This window comes from Salvelinus alpinus, chromosome 36, assembly GCF_045679555.1.
Source record: "Salvelinus alpinus chromosome 36, SLU_Salpinus.1, whole genome shotgun sequence".
NCBI classification, from domain to species: domain Eukaryota; kingdom Metazoa; phylum Chordata; class Actinopteri; order Salmoniformes; family Salmonidae; genus Salvelinus; species Salvelinus alpinus.
Window position 1 is genome coordinate 3,088,417 of NC_092121.1, and position 17,989 is coordinate 3,106,405.

General features: G+C 38.5%; 3 protein-coding genes across 3 annotated transcripts; all 3 read left to right on the plus strand.

Annotated features, from left to right (window-relative positions):
• Positions 1 to 4,360: 4,360 nt before the first annotated feature.
• Positions 4,361 to 5,603, plus strand: LOC139565327 (interferon alpha-17-like). The gene is made up of 5 exons (XM_071385552.1): positions 4,361 to 4,486; positions 4,583 to 4,669; positions 4,801 to 4,950; positions 5,208 to 5,300; positions 5,405 to 5,603. Exons 1-5 carry the CDS (start codon positions 4,361 to 4,363, stop codon positions 5,510 to 5,512), a joined length of 564 nt encoding a protein of 187 aa, XP_071241653.1. The 3' UTR covers positions 5,513 to 5,603.
• Positions 5,604 to 9,077: 3,474 nt separating this feature from the next.
• On the plus strand, positions 9,078 to 10,324 carry LOC139564969 (interferon alpha-17-like). Its single transcript, XM_071384923.1, has 5 exons — positions 9,078 to 9,203; positions 9,300 to 9,386; positions 9,518 to 9,667; positions 9,929 to 10,021; positions 10,126 to 10,324. Exons 1-5 carry the CDS (start codon positions 9,078 to 9,080, stop codon positions 10,231 to 10,233), a joined length of 564 nt encoding a protein of 187 aa, XP_071241024.1. The 3' UTR covers positions 10,234 to 10,324.
• A 3,490-nt stretch (positions 10,325 to 13,814) lies between these two features.
• LOC139564968 (interferon alpha-7-like) lies at positions 13,815 to 15,057 on the plus strand. The gene is made up of 5 exons (XM_071384921.1): positions 13,815 to 13,940; positions 14,037 to 14,123; positions 14,255 to 14,404; positions 14,662 to 14,754; positions 14,859 to 15,057. Exons 1-5 carry the CDS (start codon positions 13,815 to 13,817, stop codon positions 14,964 to 14,966), a joined length of 564 nt encoding a protein of 187 aa, XP_071241022.1. The 3' UTR covers positions 14,967 to 15,057.
• The last annotated feature ends 2,932 nt before the right edge of the window (positions 15,058 to 17,989 follow it).

A 17,989-nucleotide genomic window follows, 5' to 3' on the forward strand; every position in this document is an offset into this window, starting at 1 on the left:
TATTTGTAGTTGTCCACATATTCTAAGTCAGAACCGTCCAGAGTGGTGATGCTAGTCGGGCAGGAGGGTGCGGCAGCAATCGGTTGAAGAGCATGCACTTAGTTTTACTAGCATTTAAAAGCAGTTGGAGGCCACAGAAGGAGTGTTGTATGGCGTTGAAGCTAATTTGGAGGTTTGTTAGCACAGTGTCCAAAGAAGGGACAGATGTCTACAGAATGGTGTCGTCTGCGTAGAGGATGATCAGAGAATCACCAGCAGCAAGAGCGACATCATTGATATATACAGAGAAAACAGTCGGTCCTAGAATTGAACTTTTTGGCAACCACATAGTGGACATTAAGATATGTATTAAACATGCTCAGGAAGTTTTCACACATGGCAGTACAATTAGTCTTATTGCCTACTAATCCATAAAGGAAAGCCATTAAAACAAGTCAAATGTATCTTCTCAAAATGTAGTTATATTCAAATGCATTTTTTCAATGAAGTGTGTTTTATAACTGGACAGGGCTGTCTGTTTTGAACAGTGTACTTTGAGCACCTATACAACTTCCGTTCTAACCATGGAGATACTATTACATTATTAGAATTCCTAATTCTATGTTTCCAACCAATCTATGAAACTGCGTTCCACAATCAATAACGTAATAGGAGCAATATTCGCCGTATAGACTGAAAAGGTGCACAGTGAATTCACTAAACCAAGCCCAGCTCATTTAATCTCTACCATTGTGTTGCTGAGTTGTGATAATGTTTCAGAAAATGTACATTATCTCAGGGGCGTTGGAAGACAACATGTAAGTATGTCCCTCTTACTGTCCTGAATGATCCTACAGCTATTGTATGCAGTAATCATATTCCTATGTACCAGAGTTCTACTGTTAGCACTGAGGTGGTGTACCCTAGCAGGAAGTCAACCATGTGCAGCTCACCCTGCACTAACATAAATAACCCAAGCATGTCTACCTCTGCCAAGCCTCCCAGTAAAGCAAGAAAAACAATCAAGCATCCCAGAAAAGTGTTAAAAATAGCCCATGTTAACTTTGTAGCTTAAGAAATATGGTTAACGAAATCAATAATTTGCTTGTAACAGACAACACTCATACTCTGACAGTCTATGAAACTCACTTAGATAATACCTTTGATGACACAGTGGTAGCAATACATGGTTATAAGATCTACAGAGAAGACAGAAATGCCAAAGGTGGATGTGTGGCTGTTGATTTTCAGAATCACAGTACTGTGAAGCTTAGAGAGGATCTCATATTAAATACTGTTGAAGTAAAATGGCTACAGTTTCATCTGCCTCCCATAAAGCCCATTCTGGTGGGAAGCTGCTATAGACCACCAAGAGCTAACAGTCAGTATCTGGATAACATGTATGAAATGCTTGACAATGTATGTGATATCAATAGAGAGGTATATTTGCCTTGGCAGCAGCTAATAGGGATCCATAACACATAGAAATACAAGCAGTGAGGTAAAATGGCTGAACTTTAGACTTCATTCAACACTATCAGTCTCTCTATTAATAACATCTATTTTTATTTCAAGGATGTGCAATGTAAACGCTGAACAGCCATGTGTTTCAAATTGCAGTGCCTGATTTAAAGAGAGTCTACAGACTAAATGTGTGAGCCAAATGTGGTCTCTGTGAAACACCTATTGAAACAACGGTTCTTCAAAACAACGTTTTTGGTTAACCCTACACAGAATCTGAAAAGTGTGGTGTTCAATGTCCACACTTTGAACATAGTTATATTGAACATGGCCCTCATTTAATAAGACAGAGCCCTTCACCAATATATTATAGAGTTATTTATTTTTCATATTCAATATTTCCTGCTGAATAATTGCTTACTATTATCATGAACTGCATTACTCCAATGTAATTCTTGTCATAGACATGAATAAAAACTGTTCACTTTCATTACGTTTTTCTGATTCATTTCAAAAGAGCAAAATTAAGAATCACCCAATGAAAATTGGGTCTTATTAAGGGAATCATTCAACCTTCTTCACAGTGTTTTCCCTGTACACCAAGTCAGAACCGTAGGATAAAAAAACGTGGCATATAAGCAGACAATGAAAGCTATAATAATATTCGATGATGACTTGTCTTACTCAAGAAAGCAAAAAATAGACCATGTTTGTATGCAGCTTTATTAACTCAATGATTTTTTTTTTTTTACATTTGATATGTGCAACTGATATGTGAAACGTATTAATGCCAAATAACAAGTAAAACAGGCAACAACATAAAAAAGTTAAACAAATGCTAACTTTTTTGTTGTTGTGGTTAAACAGGTGGGGCTCAAAACAGGTGGGGCACACTCAGAAAACCGGTCGCCACTGGGTGGGTTCAAAATCAAATGCTCTCGAATAGAGGATAAATGAATCTGAGCAAATTCTACATCACCACAAATAGGATGCATTTCGCTGCCACAAATCACATATGAAACTGGGAACTTCCAGGCGCGGTTGTGGTGTCGTAGGACGCGTTGGCGCAGCACCTGTTGTGGTTGAGTTGACTGAAAAAATGCATGAATTGTTTGTGCTCCAGGAACACAGCGCATGCGCACGTGAGATCGTGGGAGCGGAGCTTCGCTACAAACTGGTGCAGTTTTAAAAATTCGTCGACACCATGGTCAAGCTGTGACGAAGTCGACTGCAGAGTCAAGCGGTGAGGAAGAAACGGCCTGTTGGACAACCTCATAATCATTATTGGAGACATGTGACATGTTCCTGAGGCTGGCTAATAGATTGATGATATTTTTACTGACTGACTGATTTATTTATATGTGAAGGCTATGTATTTATTTATTTATTTATAACACAATTAAATGATATAATACATGCATCTATTATCATATTGGTTTTTTCATTCATTTATATATTCAGTCATCCATTTATTCATCCATTCAGTCTTTCATGCATTCATTTGTTAATAGGCAATCTACAGTTCAAAACAACACCATAGTGGTCACTCAACCACTATTCTGGTAAATAGATGAGGGATGGGGTTCCAGAAAAGTAACCGCTGTCAGAGAGCTATTGATTCAAGTAATGACCATCCAAGAGATCAACATTATAGTTTCAACTACATTTTCAAGCTATACAGTGTTTGTTTAGATGTATATTGTTTCAAACAATGTCATGAAAAAATACATTTTGGGTTCTGTTGAGGTAAGACAGGTGGACTGAGCTCACGAGACCTTTAAAAGTTATATATTCTTCAAGAGTCAATAGGTAGCCTGTGTATCATTCATTTAAAAGTCCAAAATTGGATGTAGCAATCACAGAAACTAAGCATATCCAAGACGATGAGATGTAGCATTATTAGGAATTAAGATTTAGGTATTTTTCTACTAAGCCTACGATAATGTTATCACAAAACGTTAGCACATTGGTTAATTTAATTTCTCGTAAGTAATAAATGGTCAAATGTTAATGTTAGCCTGATTATTCAGATACACACGTCATAAAATGCTGGTTAATTTCTATATAATCTTCAGTTATTATCAACAGTTTAATTCGAATGTTTAGACATGAATGGGATTAAAGACAGAAGATGCAAACAGAACGAGATCATATTAAATTATCATCTCTCACTCCCTCTCTCAAAGACACACGCACGCAGACACACAGAGAGAGTGAGAAACAAACAAATAAGCAAATTTGTGATTAACAAACAAACATGGTAGTAGGCCTTCCCTTAGTCCATAAAAGTGCTATTAGTTTAATTTTGGTGTTGATAAAGACATGAAGAGGTCGACTGCATTCATTGTGAAGTTATGCGCGCTCTCTCTCTCTCTCTCTCTCTCTCTCTCTCTCTCTCTCTCTCTCTCTCTCTCTCTCTCTCTCTCCCTCTCTCTCTCTTCCCTGTCTCTCTTCCCTGTCTCTCTTCCCTGTCTCTCTTCCCTGTCTCTCTTCCCTGTCTCTCTTAGCAACGTTTGAGCCTTTGAGTTACATTTTTTAAACCTACTTAGGACAATGTGCCTCCTATGAAGGAAAACTCGAAACATGATGAGAGGGAAGTGGAGCACACGAAAAGAGATATCCGGTCTTGCGGTTCACTTGGCAAAACTTTCCCAAATTCATTCATTTCAACTCTTAATTTAGCGAGACACCCTTTCACTTTTTGTACATCCTTTCAATCCTCACTATTTAAGTTAATCCGCAGATATGGATTCAGAACACAAACCACATTCTGACTGGAGGAAATTTGCAATATACTGGCAACAGGTAAGTCAACAACATGCTATCATTTGATCATTGCTTCAGGCTTCAATTAATTATTTTCAGGATTATATTCAACTAACAATCACCATCTTCAGCAGATCATCTAACTACCCTAAGAATGGCAATTCAGACTATCACTTGGATGAGCGCCTTCCTCTGCCTCGTGCAAGTTTTCTCGATGCCCATGCCTTGCCAGCTACAAGGACAGCTGGTGCGAACAACCCACAACCTACTGAGAGACATGGTACATTTTTTAAATTACTTTTGACTTGAGATGTATTATCCAACTACGTTTAACTGAATAGCTCAACGGGAACAATGTGTTTTCTCTTTCTTTCAGGGGGGTCATTTTCCTCTTGAGTGCCTGCAGGAGAATGTCGTCATGTCATTCCCAGCCACCGCATTTGCAACCTCCGGCGCGCCACAGGTAAGGGCACGCGAGCATATCCAAGTGTTCTTTACAGCATGAAAGAGTATTTGCAACCGTTAGGATTAGAAAGTAGAAAACTGTGAACTGCCATTTATGTTATTTGAAATTATTGCTGTTGTCCGTTTCAGTTGAGCAGCAGTGGTGCTAAGGCTATTTATGAGACATTGAAGAACATCGACACATTGTTTGGAACCGACGAAATGCCGACGATGTGGGACCAACAGAAGTTGGAGTATTTTCAGAACATTATCTACCGTCAGACTGAAGAGAGCAAATGTGTGAGTACCTACCTATGCCAATACAGATAGCTTAACTGTTTAAGTGTGTTATGGTGACATTCTAATTATTTACTTCTTGTGTCAGATGATGGGGAGTGTGGATACACGTGATTATCTAGTCAGGGCAAAGGCGCAGAATACGTACATTATGAACATCGCGGCTGTCCTAAAATAAAAAGTAGGGTACAAGCAAATACACTACAATGGAATCATTTTAATTATTATTCATCGCCTGCCTCTTTATTTCTTTCTGTCAGATGATGGGCAGTGTGGATACAAGTGATTATCCCATCAGGGCAGAGGGCCTGAAGACGTACTTTGGGAACATTGCAGCAGTCCTAACAGAAAAGGTAGAATATAGGTTGAAAACAAATAGACACATTGTTTTGATAATATCTCTACATAGGACAATATTACCCTACATTGCCCTAACAGTTTATTTTTATTTTCACAGAATTTCAGTTACTGCGCCTGGGAAGTGGTTCGAAAAGAACTCCTGTACACCCTAGAATTCATTCTGAAACACAACTCTGATAGCCTTCTGTGGTCCAACAGAACATGAATTTGAACTTGCAGATCTTTTTTACTATTGTGTTTTACAATTGTGCTTGATTTTAAAAGCCTTCTATTCTACAATCATGCAATGTGCAATGTCAAACAGCAATATTATACATGTATTTATTTATTTATCAAGGTTATTTATTTATGTAGGCCTATTTATGAATGTATTTATTTATCTATTTGAAAATCGTGCCTGTTGTTGCTCTTCATCAAATGTTAAGTTAATAAAGAAATTATACTTTTATTAAATATTGTTAATCTGAGTGCTCATTCTGTATCCAAGTCTGTCGTTGTGTTTTTATGTATTTATTTTTTATTTAACCTTTATTTAACCATGTAGGCCAGTTGAGAACAAGTTATCATTTACAACTGCGACATGGCCAAGATGAAGCAAAGCAGTGCGACAAAAACAACAACACAGAGTTACACATAAACAAACGTGCAGTCAATAACACATTAGAAAAATGTATGTACAGTGTGTGTAAATGTAGAAGAGTAGGGAGGTAAGGCAATAAATAGGCCAAAGGGGAGAAATAATACCTGCCGGAGCACGTGCTACGGGTGGGTGTTGCTATGGTGACCAGTGATCTGAGATAAGGCGGGGCTTTACCTAGCAAAGACTTATAGATGACCAAATGTAATTCTTTGCATAGACTTGTATGAACATTTTTCACTTTCATTACGTTTTTCTGTTTAATTTCACAAAAGCATAATTAAGAATCACCCATTGAGAATTAGGGCTTATAAAGGGAATCATTCAACCTTATTCACAGTGTTTTCCTTATACACCAAGCCAGAACCTTGGGATTATAAAACGGGCCTTATAAACAGACAATGAAAGCTCTTACGATATTCGATGATAACATTTCTCTAAAACAGACTATAGGCTACATGTGCACCAGAACACGTAGGCTAAGTTATGAGATGAAATGAGACAAAATTAGTATTCAAATTTTGTCATCAATCTTTGTCATCCAAGTCTGGTGTTCTCTGGATTTATGGTGCTTTCAAGACAACTGGGAACTCTGAAAAAAAACAAAGTCGAATCATGACGTCAGTAATCTGCACGTCAGAGGTCTAGAAAGCCCGAGCTCCCGACTTGCAATTATGAGTTAGATGACCGTTCAAAACCTATTTTCTCAGTCAAAGCTAGTTTTTTTCAGAGATCCGAGTTGTCTTGAACTCACTGAAGTCTGAGATTTCACAGCTCAGAGTTTCCAGTTGTTTTGAACACGGCAGAAGTCGTGCTGGATTGACAGCATGGCCAATGTTGAATATTTATCCTTTTAAGCTTGGAAAAGAGAACCTTAAACCCAGACTTGGACCGAACACCCACAGCCACTGATTTCTTCCAATCCACTCATTGTTGAATTTGCGATTTCCAACTTCTTGTGCAGTGTAGTGTTTGTTTGTGGCTGGCTGGCTGCCACACCACCACAGAAATCATTGAGCTAGGCTAAAACACCTGCATTTTGGAACTGCCTTACTCAAGAAAGCAAAAAAGAGACCACGTTTGTATGCAGCTTTATCAACTCAATGATTGTTGTTGTTTTTTAACATTGTTAATAACCTGATATGTGAAATGTATTAATGCCAAAATAACAAGTTAAACAGGCAACAACAAAAAAAGATAATCAAATGTTAACTTTCTTGTTGTTGTGGTTAAACAGGTGGGGCTCAAAACAGGTGGGGCTCGCTTGGAAAACCGGTCGCCACTGGGTGGGTCCAATATCAAATGCTCTCGAATAGAGGATAAATGAATCTGAACAAATTCTACATCACCACAAATAGGATGCATTTCGCTGCCACAAATCACATATGAAACTGGGAACTTCCAAGCGCCGTTGTGGTGTCAAAGCACCTGCTGTGGTTGAAATGAGTGGGAAAAAAAATATATGTATTGTGTGCTCTCCAGGAACATAGCGCATGCGCATGGGAGATCACGCGAGTGGAGGATCGCGACAACCTGGTGCAGTTCAAGTATTCGTCGACAGCAGAGTCAAGCCATGAGGAAGAAGAGGTCTGTTGGACAAACACATAATCATCATTGGAGACATGTGACATGTTTCTGATCCGGCTAATAGATTGATAGCTGATATAATTACTGACTGAATGATTTATTTATATGTGAAGGCTATGTATTTATTTATAACACTATTAAATGACATAATACATGCATCTATTATCATATAGTTTTTTTCATTCATTTATATATTCAGTCATCCATTCATTCATCCATTCAGTCTTTCATGCATTCATTTGTTAATAGGCAATCTACAGTTCAAAACAACACCATAGTGGTCACTCAACCACTATTCTGGTAAATAGATGAGGGATGGGGTTCCAGAAAAGTTACCGCTGTCAGAGAGCTATTGATTCAAGTAATGACCATCCAAGAGATCAACATTATAGTTTCAACTACATTTTCAAGCTATACAGTGTTTGTTTAGATGTATATTGTTTCAAACAATGTCATAAAAAAGTACATTTTGGGTTCTGTTGAGGTAAGACAGGTGGACTGAGCTCATGAGACCTTTAAAAGTTATATATTCTTCAAGAGTCAATAGGTAGCCTGTGTATCATTCATTTAAAAGTCCAAAATTGGATGTAGCAATCACAGAAACTAAGCATATCCAAGACGATGAGATGTAGCATTATTAGGAATTAAGATTTAGGTATTTTTCTACTAAACCTACGATAATGTTATCACAACACATTAGCACATTGGTTAATTTAATTTATCGTAAGTTATAAAAGGTCAAATGTTAATGTTAGCCTGATTATTCAGATACACACGTCATAAAAATGCTGGTTAATTTCTATATAATCTTCAATTAATATCAACAGTTTAATTCGAATGTTTAGACATGAATGGGATTAAAGACATAAGATGCAAACAGAACGAGATCATATTAAATGATCATCTCTCACTCCCTCTCTCACAGACACACGCACGCAGACACACAGAGAGAGTGAGAAACAAACAAACATGCAAATAGCAGTTTTGTGATTAACAAACAAACATTGTGGTAGGTCTTCCCTTAGTTCATAAAAGTGCTATTAGTTTAATTTTGGTGTTGAGAAAGACATGAAGAGGTCGACTGCATTCATTGTGAAGTTATGCGGTCGATTCTCTCTCTCTCTCTCCTTCTCCCTGTCTTTCTTAGCAACGTTACATTTTTTAAACCTACTTAGGACAATGTGCCTCCTATGAAGGAAAACTCGAAACATGATGAGAGGGAAGTGGAGCACACGAAAAGAGATATCCGATCTTGCGGTTCACTTGGCAAAACTTTCCCAAATTCATTCATTTCAACTCTTAATTTAGCGCGACACCCTTTCACTTTTTGTACATCCTTTCAACCCTCACTATTTAAGTTAATCCGCAGATATGGATTCAGAACACAAACCACATTCTGACTGGAGGAAATTTGCAATATACTGGCAACAGGTAAGTCAACAACATGCTATCATTTGATCATTGCTTCAGGCTTCAATTAATTATTTTCAGGATTATATTCAACTAACAATGACCATCTTCAGCAGATCATCTAACTACCCTAAGAATGGCAATTCAGACTATCACTTGGATGAGCGCCTTCCTCTGCCTCGTGCAAGTTTTCTCGATGCCCATGCCTTGCCAGCTACAAGGACAGCTGGTGCGAACAACCCACAACCTACTGAGAGACATGGTACATTTTTTAAATTACTTTTGACTTGAGATGTATTATCCAACTATGTTTAACTGAATAGCTCAACGGGAACAATGTGTTTTCTCTTTCTTTCAGGGGGGTCATTTTCCTCTTGAGTGCCTGCAGGAGAATGTCGTCATGTCATTCCCAGCCACCGCATTTGCAACCTCCGGCGCGCCACAGGTAAGGGCACTCGAGCATATCCAAGTGTTCTTTACAGCATGAAAGAGTATTTGCAACCGTTAGGATTAGAAAGTAGAAAACTGTGAACTGCCATTTATGTTATTTGAAATTATTGCTGTTGTCCGTTTCAGTTGAGCAGCAGTGGTGCTAAGGCTATTTATGAGACATTGAAGAACATCGACACATTGTTTGGAACCGACGAAATGCCGACGATGTGGGACCAACAGAAGTTGGAGTATTTTCAGAACATTATCTACCGTCAGACTGAAGAGAGCAAATGTGTGAGTACCTACCTATGCCAATACAGATAGCTTAACTGTTTAAGTGTGTTATGGTGACATTTTAATTATTTACTTCTTGTGTCAGATGATGGGGAGTGTGGATACACGTGATTATCTAGTCAGGGCAAAGGCGCAGAATACGTACATTATGAACATCGCGGCTGTCCTAAAATAAAAAGTAGGGTACAAGCAAATACACTACAATGGATGCATTTTAATTATTATTAATCGCCTGCCTCTTTCTTTCTTTCTTTCTGTCAGATGATGGGCAGTGTGGATACAAGTGATTATCCCATCAGGGCAGAGGGCCTGAAGACGTACTTTGGGAACATTGCAGCAGTCCTAACAGAAAAGGTAGAATATAGGTTGAAAACAAATAGACACATTGTTTTGATAATATCTCTACATAGGACAATATTACCCTACATTGCCCTAACAGTTTATTTTTATTTTCACAGAATTTCAGTTACTGCGCCTGGGAAGTGGTTCGAAAAGAACTCCTGTACACCCTAGAATTCATTCTGAAACACAACTCTGATAGCCTTCTGTGGTCCAACAGAACATGAATTTGAACTTGCAGATCTTTTTTACTATTGTGTTTTACAATTGTGCTTGATTTTAAAAGCCTTCTATTCTACAATCATGCAATGTGCAATGTCAAACAGCAATATTATACATGTATTTATTTATTTATCAAGGTTATTTATTTATGTAGGCCTATTTATGAATGTATTTATTTATCTATTTGAAAATCGTGCCTGTTGTTGCTCTTCATCAAATGTTAAGTTAATAAAGAAATTATACTTTTATTAAATATTGTTAATCTGAGTGCTCATTCTGTATCCAAGTCTGTCGTTGTGTTTTTATGTATTTATTTTTTATTTAACCTTTATTTAACCATGTAGGCCAGTTGAGAACAAGTTATCATTTACAACTGCGACATGGCCAAGATGAAGCAAAGCAGTGCGACAAAAACAACAACACAGAGTTACACATAAACAAACGTGCAGTCAATAACACATTAGAAAAATGTATGTACAGTGTGTGTAAATGTAGAAGAGTAGGGAGGTAAGGCAATAAATAGGCCAAAGGGGAGAAATAATACCTGCCGGAGCACGTGCTACGGGTGGGTGTTGCTATGGTGACCAGTGATCTGAGATAAGGCGGGGCTTTACCTAGCAAAGACTTATAGATGACCAAATGTAATTCTTTGCATAGACTTGTATGAACATTTTTCACTTTCATTACGTTTTTCTGTTTAATTTCACAAAAGCATAATTAAGAATCACCCATTGAGAATTAGGGCTTATAAAGGGAATCATTCAACCTTATTCACAGTGTTTTCTTTATACACCAAGCCAGAACCTTGGGATTATAAAACGGGCCTTATAAACAGACAATGAAAGCTCTTACGATATTCGATGATAACATTTCTCTAAAACAGACTATAGGCTACATGTGCACCAGAACACGTAGGCTAAGTTATGAGATGAAATGAGACAAAATTAGTATTCAAATTTTGTCATCAATCTTTGTCATCCAAGTCTGGTGTTCTCTGGATTTATGGTGCTTTCAAGACAACTGGGAACTCTGAAAAAAAACAAAGTCGAATCATGACGTCAGTAATCTGCACGTCAGAGGTCTAGAAAGCCCGAGCTCCCGACTTGCAATTATGAGTTAGATGACCGTTCAAAACCTATTTTCTCAGTCAAAGCTAGTTTTTTTCAGAGATCCGAGTTGTCTTGAACTCACTGAAGTCTGAGATTTCACAGCTCAGAGTTTCCAGTTGTTTTGAACACGGCAGAAGTCGTGCTGGATTGACAGCATGGCCAATGTTGAATATTTATCCTTTTAAGCTTGGAAAAGAGAACCTTAAACCCAGACTTGGACCGAACACCCACAGCCACTGATTTCTTCCAATCCACTCATTGTTGAATTTGCGATTTCCAACTTCTTGTGCAGTGTAGTGTTTGTTTGTGGCTGGCTGGCTGCCACACCACCACAGAAATCATTGAGCTAGGCTAAAACACCTGCATTTTGGAACTGCCTTACTCAAGAAAGCAAAAAAGAGACCACGTTTGTATGCAGCTTTATCAACTCAATGATTGTTGTTGTTTTTTAACATTGTTAATAACCTGATATGTGAAATGTATTAATGCCAAAATAACAAGTTAAACAGGCAACAACAAAAAAAGATAATCAAATGTTAACTTTCTTGTTGTTGTGGTTAAACAGGTGGGGCTCAAAACAGGTGGGGCTCGCTTGGAAAACCGGTCGCCACTGGGTGGGTCCAATATCAAATGCTCTCGAATAGAGGATAAATGAATCTGAACAAATTCTACATCACCACAAATAGGATGCATTTCGCTGCCACAAATCACATATGAAACTGGGAACTTCCAAGCGCCGTTGTGGTGTCAAAGCACCTGCTGTGGTTGAAATGAGTGGGGAAAAAAATATATGTATTGTGTGCTCTCCAGGAACATAGCGCATGCGCATGGCAGATCACGCGAGTGGAGGTTCGCGACAACCTGGTGCAGTTCAAGAAATTCCTCGACAGCAGAGTCAAGCCATGAGGAAGAAGCGGTCTGTTGGACAACCTCATAATCATTATTGGAGACATGTGACATGTTCCTGAGGCTGGCTAATAGATTGATGATATTTTTACTGACTGACTGATTTATTTATATGTGAAGGCTATGTATTTATTTATTTATAACACTATTAAATGACATAATACATGCATCTATTATCATATTGTTTTTTTTTCATTCATTTATATATTCAGTCATCCATGTATTCATCCATTCAGTCTTTCATTCATTCATTTGTTTATAGGCAATCTACAGTTCAAAACAACACCATAGTGGTCACTCAACCACTATTCTGGTAAATAGATGAGGGATGGGGTTCCAGAAAAGTAACCGCTGTTAGAGAGCTATTGATTCAAGTAATGACCATCCAAGAGATCAACATTATAGTTTCAACTACATTTTCAAGCTATACAGTGTTTGTTTAGATGTATATCGTTTCAAACAATGTCATAAAAAAGTACATTTTGGGTTCTGTTGAGGTAAGACAGGTGGACTGAGCTCATGAGGCCTTTAAAAGTTATATATTCTTCAAGAGTCAATAGGTAGCCTGTGTATCATTCATTTAAAAGTCCAAAATTGGATGTAGCAATCACAGAAATTGCCCCTTTAACTAAGCATATCCAAGACGATGAGATGTAGCATTATTAGGAATTAAGATTTAGGTATTTTTCTACTAAGCCTACGATAATGTTATCACAACACATTAGCACATTGGTTTATTTAATTTATCGTAAGTAATAAAAGGTCAAATGGTCATGTTAGACTGATTATTCAGATACAGACGTCATAAAATGCTGGTTGATTTCTATTTGATCATCAGTTATTATCAACATTTTAATTCAAATGTATAGACATGAATGGGATTAAAGACAGAAGATGCAAACAGAACGAGATCATATTAAATATTCATCCCTCCCTCCCTCTCTCACAGACACACGCACGCAGACACACAGAGAGAGTGGGGAAACAAACAAACATGCAAATAGCAGTTTTGTGATTAACAAACAAACATTGTGGTAGGTCTTCCCTTAGTTCATAAAAGTGCTATTAGTTTAATTTTGGTGTTGAGAAAGACATGAAGAGGTCGACTGCATTCATTGTAAAGTTATGCGGTCGATTCTCTCTCTCTCTCTCCTTCTCCCTGTCTTTCTTAGCAACGTTACATTTTTTAAACCTACTTAGGACAATGTGCCTCCTATGAAGGAAAACTCGAAACATGATGAGAGGGAAGGGGAGCACACGAAAAGAGAAATCCGGTCTTGCGGTTCACTTGGCAAAACTTTCCCAAATTCATTCATTTCAACTCTTAATTTAGCGAGACACCCTTTCACTTTTTGTACATCCTTTCAATCCTCACTATTTAAGTTAATCCGCAGATATGGATTCAGAACACAAACCACATTCTGACTGGAGGAAATTTGCAATATACTGGCAACAGGTAAGTCAACAACGTGCTATCATTTGATCATTGCTTCAGGCTTCAATTAATTATTTTCAGGATTATATTCAACTAACAATGACCATCTTCAGCAGATCATCTAACTACCCTAAGAATGGCAATTCAGACTATCACTTGGATGAGCGCCTTCCTCTGCCTCGTGCAAGTTTTCTCGATGCCCATGCCTTGCCAGCTACAAGGACAGCTGGTGCGAACAACCCACAACCTACTGAGAGACATGGTAAATTTTTTAAATTACTTTTGACTTGAGATGTATTGTTTAACTATGTTTAACTGAATAGCTCAACGTGAAACATGTGTTTTCTCTTTCTTTCAGGGGGGTCATTTTCCTCTAGAGTGCCTGCAGGAGAATGTCGTCATGTCATTCCCAGCCACCGCATTTGCAACCTCCGGCGCGCCACAGGTAAGGGCACGCGAGCATATCCAAGTGTTCTTTACAGCATGAAAGAGTATTTGCAACCGTTAGGATTAGAAAGTAGAAAACTGTGAACTGCCATTTATGTTATTTGAAATTATTGCTGTTGTCCGTTTCAGTTGAGCAGCAGTGGTGCTAAGGCTATTTATGAGACATTGAAGAACATCGACACATTGTTTGGAACCGACGAAATGCCGACGATGTGGGACCAACAGAAGTTGGAGTATTTTCAGAACATTATCTACCGTCAGATTGAAGAGAGCAAATGTGTGAGTACCTACCTATGCCAATACAGATAGCTTAACTGTTTAAGTGTGTTATGGTGACATTTTAATTATTTACTTCTTGTGTCAGATGATGGGGAGTGTGGATACACGTGATTATCTAGTCAGGGCAAAGGCGCTGAATACGTACTTTATGAACATCGCGGCTGTCCTAAAATAAAAAGTAGGGTACACGCAAATACACTATAATGGATGTATTTTAATTATTATTCATCGCCTGCCTCTTTCTTTCTTTCTGGCAGATGATGGGCAGTGTGGATACAAGTGATTATCCCATCAGGGCAGAGGGCCTGAAGACGTACTTTGGGAACATTGCAGCAGTCCTAAAAGAAAAGGTAGAATATAGGTTGAAAACAAATAGACACATTGTTTTGATAATATCTCTACATAGGACAATATTACCCTACATTGCCCTAACAGTTTATTTTTATTTTCACAGAATTTCAGTTACTGCGCCTGGGAAGTGGTTCGAAAAGAACTCCTGTACACCCTAGAATTCATTCTGAAACACAACTCTGATAGCCTTCTGTGGTCCAACAGAACATGAATTTGAACTTGCAGATCTTTTTTACTATTGTGTTTTACAATTGTGCTTGATTTTAAAAGCCTTCTATTCTACAATCATGCAATGTGCAATGTCAAACAGCAATATTATACATGTATTTATTTATTTATCAAGGTTATTTATTTATGTAGGCCTATTTATGAATGTATTTATTTATCTATTTGAAAATCGTGCCTGTTGTTGCTCTTCATCAAATGTTAAGTTAATAAAAAAATTATACTTTTATTAAATATTGTTAATCTGAGTGCTCATTCTGTATCCAAGTCTGTCGTTGTGTTTTTATGTATTTTTTTTTTTTTACCTTTATTTATCCATGTAGATCAGTTGAGAACAAGTTATCATTTACAACTGCTACATGGCCAAGATGAAGCAAAGCAGTGCGACAAAAACAACAACACAGAGTTACACATAAACAAACGTACAGTCAATAACACAATAGAAAAATGTATGTACAGTGTGTGCAAATGTAGAAGAGTAGGGAGATAAGGCAAAAAACAGGCCATAGAGGCGAAAGAATTACAATTACAATTTAGCATTAACACTGGAGTGATAGATGTGCAGATGATGATGTGCAAGTAGAGATCCTGGGGTGACAAAGCGCAAGAGGGTAAGTAATAATATGGGGATGAGGTAGTTGGGTGTGCTATTTATAGATTGGCTATGTACAGGTACAGTGATCGGTAAGCTGCTCTGACAGCTGATGCTTAAAGTTAGAGAGGGAGATATGAGACTCCAGCTTCAGTGATTTTTGCAATTAATTCCACTCATTGGCATACCTGCTGGAGCACGTGCTACGAGTGGGTGTTGCTACGGTGACCAGTGAGCTGACAAAATCCGGGGCTTTACTGGGGCAAAGACTTATAGATGATCTGGAGCCAGTGGGTTTGGCAACGAATATGTAGTGAGGTCCAGCCAACGAGAGCATACAGGTTGCAGTGGTGGATAGTATATGGGGCTTTGGTGACAACACGGATGGCACTGTGATAGACTACATCCAGTTCGCTGAGTAGAGTGTTGGAGGCTATTTTGTAAATGACATCGCCGAAGTCAAGGATTAGTAGGATAGTCAGTTTAGCGAGGGTATGTTTGGCAGCATAAGTGAAAGAGGCTTTGTTGTGAAATAGGACGCCAATTCTAGATTTCATTTTGGATTGGAGATGCCTAATGTGAGTCTGGAAGGAGAATTAACAGTCTAACCAGACACCTAGGTATTTGTAGTTGTCCACATATTCTAAGTCAGAACCGTCCAGAGTGGTGATGCTAGTCGGGCAGGAGGGTGCCGCAGCAATCGGTTGAAGAGCATGCACTTAGTTTTACTAGCATTTAAAAGCAGTTGGAGGCCACAGAAGGAGTGTTGTATGGCGTTGAAGCTCATTTGGAGGTTTGTTAGCACAGTGTCCAAAGAAGGGACAGATGTCTACAGAATGGTGTCGTCTGCGTAGAGGTGGATCAGAGAATCACCAGCAGCAAGAGCGACATCATTGATATATACAGAGAAAACAGTCGGTCCTAGAATTGAACTTTGTGGCAACCCCATAGTGGACATTAAGATATGTATTAAACATGCTCAGGAAGTTTTCACACATGGCAGTACAATTAGTCTTATTGCCTACTAATCCATAAAGGAAAGCCATTAAAACAAGTCAAATGTATCTTCTCAAAATGTAGTTATTGTCACGATCGTCTTGATATGAGTGAGAGGACCAAGGCGCAGCATGATATGAATACATCTTCTTTTTATTATATAGAAGACGGAACACGAAACACTTATTCAAACTTAACAAAACAACAAACGACCGTGAAAGTACAAACGCAAGTGCACACACAAACTACTTACGTTCGACATAGACTAGACATATACAATGACCCACAACAGCTAAAGCCTATGGCTGTCTTAAATATGGCTCCCAATCAGAGACAACAGTAACCAGCTGTCTCTAATTGGGAACCCATTCAGGCAACCATAGACTTTCCTAGACAACTACACACAACACTAAACCATCTATACTCCTTAACCCTCTAAACCATGGGTGTCAAACTCTGGCCCGCGGGCCAAATTTGGCCCGTGGGGTAATTATATTTGGCCCGCGAGACAATACCAAATTACTACTAGAGCTGGCCCGCCGGTATTATACAGCGCATTCACCGCTAATACTACGAATCCCATAATGCTCTGCTGTTGTTTTCGCGCGCCAATCAGGACAGGACCCAGAAACGCCCTCTGTGACAGTAGTCATAGCAACATAGACGCTACAACTGTCAGCGCGCTATCCCTTCCCAAAAATGGCGAAAAGAAAGGCAGAAAACAGGAGCTTTCTGGACAAGTGGGAGGCAGAATATCTGTTTACATATGTAAAAGACAAACCTGTTTGTCTTGTTTGTGGAGTCAACGTGGCTGTAAGTAAGGAGTACAACATTAGACGACACTATGAAACGAAACACCATGACAAATACAAGGACATGGACATGACTCAAAGGAGCCAGAAAGTAGAGGAGATGAAAAGAAGTTTGGTTTCACAACAGAATATGTTCAAAAAAGCCACATCACAAAGTGAGGCTGCTGTAAAGGCTAGTTATATATTGGCAGCAGAGATCGCAAAATCAGCCCGGCCCTTTAATGAGGGAGAGTTCGTGAAAAAGTGCATGATGAAAGTTTGTGACCTCGTATGCCCAGAGAAAAAGCAAGCATTTTCAAACGTGAGCCTGAGCAGGAACACAGTAGCTGATCGCACATGTGATCTTGCCACCAATCTGTATGACCAGCTGATGGAAAAGGGAAAAGATTTCGTTGCGTTCTCCCTCGCTGTGGATGAGAGCTGCGACGCATCTGGAAAAAGTTTATTTTGGTATTTAAATCAGAAGGCTGCAAATAGAAAAGAGGCATACGATTTTTATTTAAATTTTATTTATTTAATAAATGAATGCCATTGATGTGTTTTTTCATTTGAAATTCGATTTTGCATGTCTCCACTATTAAATTATATATTGTATGGTAATAAGCGATG

Coding starts and splice junctions, on each gene's coding strand:
- LOC139565327 (XM_071385552.1), top strand. CDS start 4,361: ATGGCAATTCAGACTATCACTTGGATGAGCGCCTTCCTCTGCCTCGTG. Junction 4,670..4,800: donor CAACCTCCGGCGCGCCACAG/GTAAGGGCACGC, acceptor TGTCCGTTTCAG/TTGAGCAGCAGTGGTGCTAA. Junction 4,951..5,207: donor AGACTGAAGAGAGCAAATGT/GTGAGTACCTAC, acceptor TCTTTCTGTCAG/ATGATGGGCAGTGTGGATAC.
- LOC139564969 (XM_071384923.1), top strand. CDS start 9,078: ATGGCAATTCAGACTATCACTTGGATGAGCGCCTTCCTCTGCCTCGTG. Junction 9,387..9,517: donor CAACCTCCGGCGCGCCACAG/GTAAGGGCACTC, acceptor TGTCCGTTTCAG/TTGAGCAGCAGTGGTGCTAA. Junction 10,022..10,125: donor CAGCAGTCCTAACAGAAAAG/GTAGAATATAGG, acceptor TTATTTTCACAG/AATTTCAGTTACTGCGCCTG.
- LOC139564968 (XM_071384921.1), top strand. CDS start 13,815: ATGGCAATTCAGACTATCACTTGGATGAGCGCCTTCCTCTGCCTCGTG. Junction 14,124..14,254: donor CAACCTCCGGCGCGCCACAG/GTAAGGGCACGC, acceptor TGTCCGTTTCAG/TTGAGCAGCAGTGGTGCTAA. Junction 14,755..14,858: donor CAGCAGTCCTAAAAGAAAAG/GTAGAATATAGG, acceptor TTATTTTCACAG/AATTTCAGTTACTGCGCCTG.